At 39.7% G+C, this 16,059-nt stretch overlaps 1 protein-coding gene across 3 annotated transcripts in view; it reads left to right on the top strand.

The window, feature by feature from the left end:
• Nucleotides 1-16,059, top strand: part of Dis3l2 (DIS3 like 3'-5' exoribonuclease 2) — a 381,117-nt gene that overhangs the window by 27,216 nt on the left and 337,842 nt on the right. For all 3 annotated transcript variants that reach the window (XM_057762692.1, XM_057762690.1, XM_057762691.1), the window contains exons 2-3: nucleotides 10,703-10,850; nucleotides 11,586-11,743. In XM_057762692.1, the coding sequence (XP_057618675.1) occupies nucleotides 10,799-10,850; nucleotides 11,586-11,743 (210 nt within the window). In that variant the 5' untranslated portion in view covers nucleotides 10,703-10,798. The remainder of the gene's footprint in view (nucleotides 1-10,702; nucleotides 10,851-11,585; nucleotides 11,744-16,059) is intronic.

Here is a 16,059-nt window from a genome sequence, read left to right as displayed (position 1 = left end):
CGCTGTAGTACCAGGTGCTTTAACAGATCGGTGCTGTCGCCTGTCTCTCTCTTTATTCTTTAGAATTTATGGATAGTTGTTTCTGCCCCCAGCCCCCAGAGTTTGTATTTATAACCTAACTTGTTTTAAAGTCACTTTTAGGCTTTGATGTCAAGTGTGAATGAGCTCTTTCATTAGGAGTTCACCTGGTGTGATATTGAAATGCTCTTAGAGGTGAGACTGGGAAAGTATGTTAGGGTGCACAGTTGCAGTCAGTGAGGAAGTGTGAAGGGTTAGAAAGACCCGTCCTCAAAATAGCTTTGTTGAAGGAGAGGTTAGTGACTGAGAGATCTATTAAGAAACTTCTGTCATCTTTATGCCACACTAATGTAATAACCTGAATTCAGACAGTTAAAATCTAGCTGGAAAGGCAGAAATCTATTTAGGAACATTGTGAAATTAGAGTAGACAGAATTTGGTAATACGGTAATGGAGGGAAACAATGAGACAACTACTGTTAGCTGCTGAAGGATGATAATGATGTCATTAATCTGGATGCAGTACACAGGTGGAAAATTTAGTTTGAGGAGAATAATAAATTGAATTAGAAACATGTCACATTCTTAGTGCTTGCCAGTATTACTCAGCAGGAAGTTGGAAAATCAGAGAGCTTTGGAGAGCAGGGTTAGAGAAAGAGATTTAATGCTCTGAGAGAGAAGTGAGACAACCTTAGGACTAGAACCTTGTGTGTGAGGTAGAAATCTCAGAGGTAGATGAAGGAAGAGGATTCAGCAGGAAACCTGAGAACTAGAGAGTCAGACTGAAGAGTCAGGAGACTGACGGACATTGGAAGCCAGGGGGAGCATTTGTACTCAGAGGGTGACCTGCATTCACATTAAACAACAAAGCCAAAACAAACAACAAAAAACACCCCCAACCAACCTCGGAATAAAACCTTTCCCAGAGTTTGAGTCTATGTTAGCATTTAAGTAATGAATATTTTACTCCCCAGTAATTCCAAAAGCTTTGTTTTGTTATAGTGATGGATACAAAAATCATGTTACAACAAGAAGAGCATGTGAAGGGGATGTAGAGGTTGTGACTCTAGACTGTATTGTTAAACTGTCAGGGGTGAGAACGAGAGACATGGCATAGTTGCTAGCAACTTGAAATGGGTATGTGGGGAGCAGGCCCAAGCCCAGGTTTTAAGTGTGAGCTGTTGGGAAGGCATCTATGGAGAGAGAGGTAGTTGTCATGACATTCTAGAGTAGACAGAGGATGAAGATGAACAAACAGGAAATTAGGTTTACATATGCAGGGCATTTTTGCCTCTAGTATAGGAGAGCGAGGACAACATGTGTGGAGAAGAGTCTGTCTATGTAGGAGGAGTTGGGAGTTAAGATACTGAGATTGACAATGGTGAGTTTGATGCTTGCATTTTCAGTTATGGCACAGAAAATAGTTGGAGATAAATCTTCCTTTAGACATCATCTAGAAAAGCCAGGCTTCCTATTCTTACATCTATTCAAAATGTACTTGAGACATGATAGGAGAGGTTACCTAAAAGGATAAAAATGGAGAAATGAGACTGTTATTTGGGACTGTTTTACTCCAGTGAATATTTGCTGAAAAACTGAGCAGTGCATTGACAGCTTCTTAGAGTTAGAGGACTAGGGGTTGTAATTCTACCATGAATGCCGCTAAAAATGCCTTTTTCTTGGGTACTTGACTGAAACAAACTCAAATCTTATTTGGAATATGATAATTTTAGTATAGGCATCAAATTCTTATACAAAAATTATATAAGCATGCCTGTTTAGAATATGATCAAATAACATGAACAAAATGAAGTAGAAGCAACAGAACTTACTATATCGACGGGGACTTCTGATATTGCAGTTTTTAGGAGCTGATTTTAGTGTGTCTATGCTTACCTTATTTGAAAAGATAAAAGGCAAGCTTTAACATTTTTAGTAGTGATGTTAAAATTTTAAAAAGTGGGGTAGATAAGATGTTTCAGTGGGTGAAGACAATTGCTACCAAACCTGATAACCCAAGTGTGATCTTCAGAATCATGGTGGGGGGAAAGAACCTGATAACGCAAGTGTGATCTTCAGAATCATGGTGGGGGAAAGAACCTGATAACCCAAGTGTGATCTTCAGAATCATGGTGGGGGAAAGAACCTGATAACGCAAGTGTGATCTTCAGAATCATGGTGGGGGAAAGAACCTGATAACCCAAGTGTGATCTTCAGAATCATGGTGGGGGAAAGAACCTGATAACCCAAGTGTGATTTTCAGAATCATGGTGGGGGAAAGAACTGACTCCCATGAGTTGTCCTCTGACCTCTACAGTGCCATGCCATATTCTCATCCCTTCATAAAATAAAAAAAAAACCTTAAAAATGAAGTGAAAATATTAGTCTTAAAATGTAATTGAAGTTAGGATATGAATGAATGGGCTTAGTAGAAGATTAAATAGAGCTGAAGAGAGAGGTAGTGAGAATCAAAGACCCAGATATTAATCCACAAACTTATGAACACCTGATTTTTGACAAAGGAGCTAAAATTATACAATGGAAGAAAGCATCTTTAACAAATGGTGCTGGCATAACTGGATGTCAACCTGTAGAAGAATGAAAATAGACCCATATCTATCACCATGCACAAAACTCAAGTCCAAATGGATTAAAGACCTCAATATTAATCTGACCACACTGAATCTGATAGAAGAGAAAGTTGGAAGTAGTCTACAACACATGGGCACAGGAGACCATTTCCTACGTAGAACCCCAATAGCACAGACAATAAGAGCAACATTGAATAAATGGGACCTCCTGAAACTGAGAAGCTTCTGTAGGGCAAAGGACACTGTCATTAAGACAAAAAGGCATCCTACTGATTGGGAGAAGATATTCACCAACCCTGCATCAGACAAAGGTCTGATCTCCAAAATATATAAAGAACTTAAGAAACTAGACATTAAAAGTCTAATTAACCCAATTAAAATGTGGGGTACTGAACTGAACAGAGAATTCTCAACAGAAGAAGTTCAAATGGCCAAAAGACACTTAAGGTCATGCTCAACCTCCTTAGCGATCAGGGAAATGCAAATCAAAACAACTCTGAGATACCATCTTACACCTGTCAGAATGGCTAAAATAAAAAACACCAATGATAGCCTATGCTGGAGAGGATGTGGAGTAAGGGGAACACTCATCCATTGCTGGTGGGAATGTAAACTTGTGCAACCACTTTGGAAATCAGTGTGGCGGTTTCTCAGGACACTGGGAGTCAACCTACTTCATGGCCCAGCAATTCCACTCTTGGGAATATACCCAAGAGATGCCCAATCAGACTACAAAAGTATTTGTTCAACTATGTTCATAGTAGCACTATTTGTAATAGCCAGAACCTGGAAACAACCTAGGTGCCCCTCAATAGAAGAATGGATAAAGAAGGTGTGGCACATATACACTTTAGAGTTCTACTCAGCGGTAAAAAATAATGACATCTTAAATTTTGCATGCAAATGGATGGAAATAGAAAACACTATCCTGAGTGAGGTAATCCAGACTCAAAAAGATGAACATGGGATGTACTCACTCATAAGTGGATTCTAGCTATAAATAAAGGACACTGAGCCTATAATTCGTGATTCTAGAGAAGCTAAATAACATTAGAGAAGAGGATGAAAAACACTGGAGAGCTTGAGGGAGACAGAGATAATCAGGAAATTAAGTTTATAATTGGAGTCCTAGATAAGGTTGAAATGGATAGAATTAATATCCAAAAGGAGGATAATGAAAACTTTTCCCAAAGTGATGAAAATTATCAAGCAACGGATTCAAGAAATTTTATTGACTCCCCAAGTAGTATGAAAAGAAGTCCATTTCTTGAATATTATGGTAGGTCTGCAGAGTACCAAAGATAAAAGTTTTCAAAGTGCCAGGGATAGGGACAGCATGCTTTCAAAAGAATTAAGAGACTAACAGCTGACTTTTTGACAGAAACATGGGAGTTTATAAGACAACAGAATGGCATCTTAGGTTCTGAATCTCGTTGATAGTTTAGAATTCTGAATCTTGCCAAAGCATCTCATGGGAACAAAGACTACATACAAATGTTTATGCTTGTTCAAAAGACAGGACTACTGGTGTCGTAATGGGCAGCATAGATAAGCAAATTTCCATCACTGCAGAAACATAGTGTTCTTAAAGCTACTTGCAAATGAAGCAGCTGGGATGTAATTCAATGGTACATGTGTGACATGCACAAACCTTGAACTTCAGTCCTCACTCAGCACAGCAAAAGACCAGATAGCATGAGGGTCTTGGATCACCTATGCCCTTATACAGACGTTAGATAAATTGCCAGATTCCTACAGAAAAATAGATGAACAATACTGGCCTAAGAATAAAGCTTTAAAACCTAAATTATTTTTTCTGTTGGAAGGATGGATACACACACATACACACACACATTTGTGTATAATATGTGTGTGTGTTTAGCTTTGGTATTGACTACACAGAATGATACTTTAAATTTTTTTCTAGAAGTTTTAAAGATTGGTATGATTTGTTTCTTTCAGTATTTGATAGAAGCCATTTTGTTCTTTGCTTTTCTTTATTGAAAAATTTTAAATTATCATTGCAGTTTCTAGTCATATACTCATATTTGCCATTCTTCTTGAGTCAGTTTCAGTAGTCGGTATCTCTCTAGTCATTTTCTACTCATGTACGCTTTATCTTATTCCCTCATAATCCTTTTAATTTCTGTAAGATTTGTAGGGATGCCTCTGTTTTATTCTTGTTCTCTGATCACCCTGTGGAGAGAGAATGGATCCTCTCCTAAGTAACAGGTGTGGTTTCTATACTGAAAATACAGAAACCAAGTCCAGGAGAGTTTGAGAGAAACTCTCACTATCCGGGAGATTGTGGGAGACAGCAGAGTCAGCACAACAGGTCTGTGCTGCCTTGAGTGAAGCTGAAGAACTCTGGTTTGGCTTTATAATTGCTTAGGGGCCTGGGGAAAAGATTCTGTGTGCTGCCTACATTTGAGATGTTTGAATTTCTTCCTGAGACCAAAGGGTGGACCACACAGACGGTCCTGTAGCTTGTTCAGTTGGGAGTCCAGAGGGGATTAAGGGAGGTGAAGTTTGAACTAAGTCAATGGAGTGAAGTTCTGTTTTGGAATGAAATTATTTTTCTTCAGTTTTCTTCTTTAGGTTAGATAATCTTGGCTAGTATATCTTTAGATTTATTAGATTTCTTCCTGTGAACTTAAGTATGCTATTGGACTTCTCTAGTTCTTCATTTCAGTTATTGTATTTCCCAGCTTGGAAGCTCCATCTAATTCATTTAAAAATAGCTTATCTCTCGTTGTTGATATTTTGTCATTGTCACTATACTTAAATTATGGTTTCTTTAGGAGGATTTCCAATAGTTCCTTTGATGCCCTCTTTGGGTAAATTATAAACCTAGGATCTTCCATATCTGCGTTTTTATCTGTCTAGTTTACTTTCCCAATTCTTTGCTTGTCCTGTGACTTTTGTTGATAGCATATCCTGTTCTCCACTTCCCTTTTCTTCCTCTTGAAGTTGGAAGTGGCTTTTCATCTCTCTTCCTTCCTTTCTCCCCCCCCCCCCACTTGCCTGAGTTAATTCTAGGGTCTCTTTCTCCTGAAGTGAAAGTGTTGAGATGTCTGCTTCTTTCCCTCCCTCCCTCCCTCCGTGGTATTTTCCTTCTTTCCTTCATGTTTATGGTCATGTTTATAGTTTTATGCATGCATAGACTTCCAGACCAGCAGGAGAACGTTGATATCCTCTTCCTCTTATTTTTCCTTCTTTCTCTTCTTCCCTTTGTATTCTGTCCATTTCCTACTCTTCAGCCTCCTGAGTACTGCTGTTGATCGCAGGCACACATCTCCATGCCAAATTGGCTTCTAGCCTCCTCCTGAGCTCTTGGACTATGGGAATGTACCATCACACGTGTTCTTTCTTTCTTCATGGTATTTTTTTTTTTTTAGTATGGTTTCATGTGGGCTAGGATGGGCTTGAACTTATGTGGCAGAGGAGGACCTACCTTAAACTCTGATTCTTCTACCTCATCTTCCTGAGTGCAGGCATTACAGGAGTGCACCACTCCCTACAGACCAGACTTAGGGACTTGTGGATGATAGGTGAACACTTTATTCTGAGCTACATCTCAGCCCCTGAGAACTTCTTGTTGTCCATGTCATTCTTTTGCTTTCCCATGTTAAACTGCTGACTTGTCTGCTTACTCTGATTGCTGTTGTAAACTTGAGTTAGTCTTGCTGTTGGCCTTACCTGAATTCTTGACTCTAGAGTCAGTGTTGTTTATTGCCATCCCCATGTATGGGATTCACTACATTCTTCTCCACACAGACTCCGTTTCCTCAGCAGTGCAACTGCAGCTTTCAGAGTGTGTCCCTTTAGAAGGAGTTCTGCTCCCCAAGAATTAGGAGTAGCTATGGGTAGTAAGAGCCTCCAACTGAAGCACCACATACCAAACACAGGAACAGGAGATCTTCAGGAACCAGCACTCCAGTTTGACATGTGTTTTTAGTCAGTATTTAGATCTTTATATTATTTCAATAGTTTTGTACAGTTTTATTGTTTTTGTTCTGGGGGATAATATTTGCCAAACTGCTTCTTCCACCATCTTGGTCCATTCTTTCTTCCTACCTCCCTTTTCCCTCCCCCATCTCTTTCCTTCTCATTTTAAACATACTTGATTCAAACTGAAATTTTCAGCATATGCTGTGGAATAGGAAGCCATTGGCTTTCTTAAGATGATGTTAAGTAACTTAATGCTGCTTGTTGATTAACCTATGTGTTTGTCACAGATTAGTAATAGATTTTGTTTTTGCTTTTAGTGGAATCTGTTTTACTCTCTCTCCTTTCCCAACTTTATTATTGCATTAATTTAATTAATTTACCTTTTTATTTATTTATTTATTTTACTTTTTTCAGGTCTTGCTTCTTGTCAGTTTCTCAGCCGTAGTTCAACTTGTTATTAAACAAGTCTCTTTGGCTTTGCTCCTTTCTTCCCTTTGTTGCACAGTCTCAGGAACTCATCGTCCTTGCTGCTCCTGAAGGATGAAGCTAGACTAATAAGAGTGAGAAAGGACAATAATTAGTTCTTCAAGTGTGTCACTGGTATTTTGTGGGACCTTGCTTTTTCAAGTTTTGGTCCTAGGTTTGCTCCTTCTCATGTCCCATATTTCCTACCAGTATGTGTTTGTAAAAGTTTGCTATCCCAGTTGGCTATATTTAATTCAGAGTTTTGAGCTTCTGCTGTGCTTTGTGTGTTGTGCCAGGTTTAGAGTTCAGAGGGTCTCAAGATATCACTTGATGTGCTCATGGGCTATTTTCAGATTTACTTTCTCAAGTGTAGTGTCTTTTTCCCATGCCTTGTCATGCCTGCCTTTTGGTAGTTACCATGTTGGTCCTGCCTGTTCATTCTAGCCCTAGCCCAACTCTTTATAGACTGGCCATGTTCATGGTGAGGTCCCCTTTCTAGATGTTGTTGGGCATTGTATTATTGTTTATCATTCTGGAAATTGTCATGTTCCTTTAGTCTGTCAGGGCAATATTGAGGGTTTCTCCAGGGTTCATGAGCCCTTACAATGCTACAAGAAAGGTAAAGTTGTCTGTTTAGATATCTTTTTCTTAGCTGTGTATTTAGGTTTTTTTCCTATTGCTTTGGTACTGAAAGATGAACTTTTGGTTATAGATTTCTGGCTTATTCTTGCAGTTTTGTTGCCTTAATTCTGAATTCTCTTCCTGTTCTTTGCTGACTTTTTAAAAATGTGGTTTCTCTGAATGATCCTGCTCCACTTGCTGTTCTTCCTGTTTGTTCATGGAAACACACACATCTGTTTATGTACAGAATGAGGTTGCTCAGGCCTGCCTTCTAGGCACTGCAGGAGCCACTTGGATGCAGTGATAAATCCAACCAAACATATTTGTTCTTCTCAGGTAGAAATGTAGTGAAGAATAGTACAGATGCTGCTGATCTGGGGATATTTGTATTGATCTCTGTATCCCACTTCCTTTAACTGGCAGTATCTCTGCTTAATTCTGAATTCCTCATTGTGTCAGGATTGATATAATAGGAGCTGGTCTTCTATTGTGAAGAGATACCATGACCACAGCAACTTATATAATATAAAGCATTTAAATAGGGGCTTACTTACAATTTCAGAGGTTTAGTCTGTTGTCATCATGGCAGGGAGCATGGTGTTGCAAGGGCATGTGCTGGAGCTACAGTAGGCAGAGAAAGAGAGAGATACTTGGCCTGGCATGGCCTTTTGAAACCTCAATCCACCTCCAGTGACACACTTTATCCAGTAAGGCCACACCTATTAATGCTTCTAATTCAATCAAAGAGTTCTACTCCCCGGTAACAAAGTATTCAAATATGTGAACCTATGGGCCATTCATATTCACATCATCAGAGAGCCCTTCTCAGTTCTGTCTCTTGTTTTTTGATTAACAATTTGCACCAGCCTCTTGTCCAACCTGAAAGAGCTGTTGTGCTCATACTCTCTATTTGGAACAAATTCTCATTACAAATTTTTCTTTGGAAAGTTTTCTCATTAACTGACTCTATTAGATTTTTTTCTGTGTCTTTATTTTTATGTTTTTGTTGTTTGCTGTTGTTATTGTTATATTTTCTACTTCTTCCTCTTTGCGTTTGTAACACTGCTCTAACTGATTTGTCAGGAGTGCTCAGTCCCTGCCCAGGGCTGCAGGGCCTGTATTTCTGCTTCATGGGAAGGTAAAGGTTACTTGGTTGTCCCTCATCTTACTCCCCTCTCTGCTGCAGTGGAACCTTGTTATCCATTCTTGAGCATGTTGGGTTGCCATCTTTATATAATAGCTAGGGAATGTCTCTCTATAGATTATGTTCCACTTTCCTAGTATTTGTTGAATTATTCCACATGGACATGTAGTACCCCAAATAGAAGTCATCATATTCTCTAATACTAGACTAGCCCTAACTCCCAGTCTCATGACTAGGAACCTACTCAGTTTCCATTCTGGTTGTGCTTCAGGTCCTCCTGGTCGCCAGGTGAGTTAGACAGAACAATGGAGGACCGTATCAGAGGCCTCTGTTGTCAGTGTCCACTAGAATTATTGCAGTACTAGCCCTTCGTGTTGTCCTGCTTCATCTGTTTCTCCATGGGGTTCAGGTGCTTGTCTCTGTTCCATTCAGTTCTGCCTTCTGTGCCAAGATGGCTTTTCCTAAAACAACTTCGGTCTATTGTTCTCTCTTGCTCATTCAAGCTTCAGAAACTCCCTAGTGCCTTTGAAAAACCCGGCTTGTTTTCTAGACCTTCCAACTTGTTTTAATTTCCTTGCTACTGCCTTCCTCCATATAGGCAGGACTCTAGCCAAATGGAATTAATGTTGCAAGAATCTGCCTGTGATTTTCTGTTTGCATCCTGATTTTTGTTTCCCTTTGCCAGAAGTATGCTTTCCTCACATCTTAATGTCTTAGTTCTTTCTTAAAAAATTTCTCAGAGTTCTCCAGATAGTTATTTATATTTTGGAAATCATGGTGCTAGTATACTTCTCTATGTATATTGCTATGCCCATGTAACTTTTTAACCCTGATGACCTTTTATCTTTCATTTTGCTAACTATTGTGTATTGCACATATTAGTATAATCAATGAGAGAATGAGTGCATTTCTGCACTAATCCTCCAACAGGCTAGACTCTAATTGTTCTTTTCTTATTCCCTTTTTGTTTCTATGAGGACATCTCTTTTGTTTCCTCCTTGTATTTGGGTTAACTTTATTTTTCAATCACTTCACGCAGTCCTAAGTGGCCTGTTACCTTTATCTTTGTTGCTTTCTCTTCTCTGAGTTAATAACAGTTTTAGTTTAAAGAAAACTTTGGTCATTTGATAAGGGTTGTATGAGGGAAATTTGAGGAATAGAAGACATTGTTCAAAAATGATTTCTTGGTCTATTTTGTGGAGAAGTGGTTGCCTAGCCGGACTTGGTAGTTTGCAAATATGGATTTAACTCCAGGACTGGTGGCCAGCTGGTAGAGATTGAAAAGTAGAAGTTGTGGTGGTGTGTTCGTTATCCAGGTGGTGACCAAGGTCCAGCAGCAGAGTCACATATTCTTAGGCTTTCAACCAATGCCTATTCTATTGCAGCTCTTAGATTCCAGATCTTTTTAAAAATCATCGTTAAAAACCCCATTTCCTCTTGTGTGTGTGTGTGTGTGTGCATTTCACAAGCTAAATAGAGTTGCCTACTTTCTTATTTTCTACTTCATTACCCCATTAATGGAAACTTTTTAGATGAAGTGTTCCAAAGGGGCAATGTAGTGTACCTGTAAGGGTGAAGACCTCGGATAGAAATGCAGCACAGGCCGGGCAGTGGTGGCGCACACCTTTAATCCCAGCACTTGGGAGGCAGAGACAGGAGGATCTCTGTGAGTTCGAGGCCAGCCTGGTCTACAAGAGCTAGTTCCAGGACAGGAACCAAAAAGCTACGGAGAAACCCTGTCTCGAAAAAAAAAAAAAAAAAAAAGAAATGCAGCACAGATGGTATGTGACACCGGGCCCCAGGAGAATACCACATTGTCTTTGCCACCTAAGTGCCCCCCAGTACTACATTTCCAAGGGCCAAAGGAAACCACAGCTCAATGCTCTCCAATCACCAGTTTCTTTTTATTTTAGCTCGTGACAACTGAGCTGCTCAAGGAGGGAAGAACTCTGAGCTGAATAGTAGTGGGTTCCTGGATCTGGAAAGAAGAGGCCACCTTGGAACCAGTAATGAACCATCCTGACTACAAGCTGAACCTTCGGCCCCCCGGGACCCCCAGAGGTATCAAAAAGAGAACGGAGCTTGCCTTGGCAACTGGAGACTTGAAATATAAATGGACTGGGTGTGGAGGTGGAGGGAGTTCTTTCTACAGAGGGAGACTAATTCTTTTAATGAACTGTTAAATATTCTCTGGTGTTATTTATTCTAGAATTAGGTATGCTCTTATTGTTTCAGTTGATTGTTGTACAGTCATTTTATTTCCTCCAGAAATGGGACAGTCTTTTAACATTTCCTACTTTTAAAGGTTTTGTATCTACAAATAGCAAAGCATACCAGACCTGTTATTTAGATTTTGCTTCCTGCACAGGGCAGTGCTCACTTAGAACTAAGATCTTATTTATTTAATAAGGTCTGTTTTGTTTTGTTTTTTGGCTTTTCAAGACAGGGTGTTCTGTAGCTTTGGAGCCTGTCCTGGAACCAGCTCTTGTAGAACAGGCTGGCCTTGAACCCACAGAGATCCGCCTACCTCTGCCCCTCGAGTGCTGGGATTAAAGTCATGTGCCACCACCTGGCTAAGGTCTGTTTTATTTATGCTGTTTTACCAATTCTTCTCTTTTGTGACTGTGTGAAATCATCACTGGAAAGGTTCATTCTCTGGTGGCCGTCATAGATAACAGGAGCAACAACAAATGTACTGAAGACACAGTATCTTAAAAGAAAATAGAAAAATGGTGTTAAAAGAAAAATAGAGGTGTTTAACTGAGGAAACGGTTGATTGTTGCTTCATGTTTCTAGGTGTGTCCTCTGTGGTTGGCCCGCATGGTGCTGGTGCTTCGCCAGGTGACAAAAAGTCAAAGAACAAGTCCATGCGAGGGAAGAAAAGGAGCATATTTGAACCCTACATGTCCAAGGAGGATGTTTCAGAAGGCTTGAAGAGGGGAACACTTATCCAGGTGCTTAAACCTACAGGCTATTTATCCCCTGAATATATAGAATGAAAGCAGTCTTGTTTATTAATCTTTTCCCTGTCCTAAGTTATGTGCTTTGACATAGTGCAGATTTTTGCTTCTTAGACCTATATAGCATGTGTTGAGGTGGAAAGTACCAATAGACTCTCGTAGGCAAACTTCGAGATGTGAGAAGAGAGAACCTTTGTAGCTCGTGTCAGTGTTGCTTAGGAATTTCATATTGGGAGAGATCTATGTGAGCCAGGTTGAGGATTGATGCAGTTGAGCAAATAAATATAAGAAAATGAGCTTTCCAGATGAAATAACCAATGTAAACTGCTCAGACAGGAATGGGAAGTGTGGTTGGACTATACCAAACATTGGATTGTTCAGTGTGCCTGAAGCAAAAGAATACTGAATGACTGAGAAAAGTGGGTAAAGTCGTAGAGGAGACAGAAAACAGTATGTACTGAATGCTTTGTAGTTTGCATAATCTGTTCACAGGCTGTTCACTGGTATGGCTGAATAGATGTTCATTGAGCATCCATCTTTGAGCCAGTAATACTTCTTGTTAGGAGAGTACTACAGAGGAACTTGTGAAACAGTGTGGGATAAGACAGCTTAGGTTTCCTTGGGTATGATATCCAAGGCAGCTAGTAGGTAACAAGGCTGGAGAAGGAAACAGGGCCATGCCTTCTTTGAATTAAGCATGTTTTATAATTCTTGAATAGATATACTATCACGTGGTACCTGACTCATTTAAAATTATTGAATGAAGGCTGGGGAGATGGCTGTCAGTAAAGTGCTTACCACACAAGCATGAGGATCTGAGTTTGATCCCTAGCATTCACATAAAAGCTGGGAGCAGTGGTGGGCACTTATAATCTGAGGACAGAGGAGGCAGAGACAGAATAATTTCTGAGACATACATACATACACATATATATATGTATGTATATATATATGTATACATACACACTAACTGAATAAAGATCAAGATACTACCTTTTGAAGAAGAGTAAAGAGAACTTCATTTGTTAGAACTTGAGAGAAAAATAGCTTAGGATTTTGATTATAGATGTACACCTTTATGAAATAGGGTTATAACAGTCTTCTGTAATAGTATTAGTTTTTGCCTCCTTTTAATTTTTTGCATTTGAAGTGACTTTTTGCTGGCATTAACACAAAATAAAAGATCTGATCAATATAATAGCTCATATTCCCAGGAGTTTGTAAGTGATCCCTCCTGGCCTATGACATCATAAGCCTCCACAGCCAGAGGCCCTCTCTGCCTCCACCCCCCCACATATGAGAACAGTTGTTCTTTGCAGATGGGGTAAGGAATGGGTTCCAGATATGAGGTCACCATGAGAAATATACAACATTGTAAATAAGATTTTCATAGGCAGAGAAACAGAGTACATCTGCTTTTGTATATAAACTTTCTGTGTGTAGTTGTCTGAGTAAGGTAAAAAGCTAGAAAAGAAGTGATATTTTAATGCCATTGGAGAAAATTAAGCATTTCAGATATATTTTGAAACATCTGTCAACTTTTGTATGTCAGGGCCTCCTTTTCCCCATCACGAGAAAAGTCTTTTATTGATAGTTAGGGATCTTAAAAATTAGTAGAATAAAGCGTGGTGGCAGTGGCACATGCTTTTAATCCCAGCACTTGGGAGGCAGAAATGGGAAGATCTTTGTGAGTTTGAGGCCAGCCTGATCTACGGAGCAAGCTCCAAGACAGGCTCCAAAACTACAGAGACCCTGCTTTGAAAAAAATATTATAGAATAATATAGTGTTAGTTAATGCCATGACAAACAATTGAGATTTCCTTGTTTTGTAGGAAAGGTCACCACAGTGGTCAAAGAAACTTATTTTTGTATTTGGAAATGAATAGCAATAAAACATGATTCTGTAATGTAGTTTTCTTAATAAACAGGTTCTCACATCAGTGTATCATTACTCTATGCATAGGTACAGTATTGGTTGGTTGTTATGCGAGACTCTGTGAGAGATGAGAGCATGATTGACATGTCTGGAAGGAGGAGCAGTTTAAGGGTGTAACCAAAGTGACCATGGGCAGGGAGATGGTAGAATTGGGTCTTTCAGAATCTAGGTGATGCATTGACTAGTGGAAGTCCAGAATGAGCTCCCAGAGCTACTGGAGGCATGATGTCAGGATTCTTTCTAGAATAGAATATTGGTGAGATGTTGTGGTGGACCACTGAAAAACCCTATTCAAGAAAGACAGAGGACATAATGTTCTCATTTCTAGGAATTTCACTCTTTGTTAAGATTGAGGTTAGGAGACCAGAGAGTTGGCTTATAGGTTTAGGAGCACTGGCTTCTCTTCCAAAGGACCCAGGTTCAATTCCAGCACTAATATAGTGACTCACAACAGTCTAATTCCAGACTCAGAGGATCTGCCCTCTTTTGGCTTCTGAAGACATGACATGCACATGGTGCACAGAAATACAGTCAAAATTTTCACACATATAAAGGGAAAAAAGATTGAGGCTGCTTGGGTGTGTATTAAAGAAGAGAACGGTAGCGGTGACATTGTGAGGGAAGGAACACCTAAGAAGAGAGGTGGCATTCAGAGCTATGATGCCAGGGACAAAGGGAGAATTTCAACTCTGCAGACATTAGGTAATTAATGAAATTGAGAACCATTTCTTGATAGCCTAGGGATTGTCAAGCATTTGGGAATGAGCACTAGAAAAGTCACTAGGGAGGTAGGCAAAAATAACTGTAGTAATGACAGAAGTGATGGGGCTGGATCATTGCTCAGAGAGAAAGATGAGAGAGAATAGATAGAAGCCATTGCACATAGTGTGGCCAGGGAAGGCTTCTTAACCCATAGGTGAGACCTGAAGGGCAAGAATGAGCCAGCCATTTTCAGCCTTCAGAAAATATTATAGGTAGAGAGATCAGCGAGCAGAAGAATGTCAAGTAAAAGACTTGATGTGTTTGATGATCAAGAAAGAAGGAGCCTTTTGAGACATATGGGAGCAGAGGGAGAGTTAGGCAGCAGCCAAATCATTTAGGGTCTGAGACTGTGTTAGGAACTTGTATTTTATTCAAAGAACAATGGGAAGACACTACAGGGTATGGAGTAGGAAGAACACAGTCTGTTTCATGTCTTAAAAATTGTTGTGAGATGAATAGACTTGAATAGAAGCTGGGAGTTCACTTAGAAAGCCATTGAAATCCACTAGATAAGAAAATACGGAGACATGAAAAGAGAGAACAGGGTGGTGGCAGCGAGGAGAGAAGTGGGCGGCTGGAGCTGGCACAGCATACTGATGATTAGATGTGCGCAGGAAGGCAGAGCAGGAAATCCAGGAGCATTCCGAAGCACCTGAGTGGATCAGGTGAAGGCCTGATCTTGCTGCTAGTCAGCTAAGGAAGTCAGAATTGGAAATGTGCTCCTTTTGGGGATGTGTAAATGTGTGATGAGGCCCTGGTGATGACTGTAGCCAAGAGGCAGTTACCTCCTCAGTGCCTCAGTCATCTCATCTGCAATAAATGAAGAAAGTAGTATCTGTGTCATAGCTGTGGGACTTAATTGAATTTAAATTAGCTAATTTAAATTAGTTCATTAGCTCTTAAAAGTACATGACCAATATTCTACCCATGTAAGTAGTATTTGAGATTATAATTACTGTCATAGGAACATCTGTAATTTAACTGAGCTGTTTGCTGTCCTGTGTTTGAGTACTATCTGCAGTTGTACATTTTAGGATTATTTTTCAAGAAAATCTGTGAACATATTTTTTATGTGTGAAATTCCTTAGTTTTAAGTGTTCCAGGCACACTGTAAGCCAGCTAAAATGTATCTGTGACTGCCAAGTAAGACTAATTAGACCATTGTGTGTTATTTTTCTGTAGTGCTATTTTGGTCCTTGGGTATAGGTAAGGAGAAGACAAATAGTTAGAGTCACTTGAGTGGTAGGCCTTATTGATTGTGTATAAGAGGAAATGGGGACCCAAGGTTTGTGAAGCTAAGGGATAATGGCAAGGAATAATAGCAGGTAAAGACTACTAGTTGGTCGGGCGGTGGTGGCGCACGCCTTTAATCCCAGTACTTGGGAGGCAGAGGCAGGCAAATCTCTGTGAGTTCTAGTTCTAGTTCCAGGACAGCCAGAGCCAGAGCTATTATACAGAGAAACCTTGTCTTGATAAACCAAAAAAAAAAAAAAAAAAAAAAAAAAAAAAAAAAAAAAAAATAGCTACTAGTTAGTTGGCCAAGGAGGGGAGTAACCATAGTAGGCTAGTGGAGGTCTTGGCAATACTGACCCATTATTTGGAATTCTTATGG

This window comes from Chionomys nivalis, chromosome 2, assembly GCF_950005125.1.
Source record: "Chionomys nivalis chromosome 2, mChiNiv1.1, whole genome shotgun sequence".
In the NCBI taxonomy this organism is placed as follows: domain Eukaryota; kingdom Metazoa; phylum Chordata; class Mammalia; order Rodentia; family Cricetidae; genus Chionomys; species Chionomys nivalis.
This window is presented reverse-complemented; position numbering and strand designations above follow the sequence as displayed.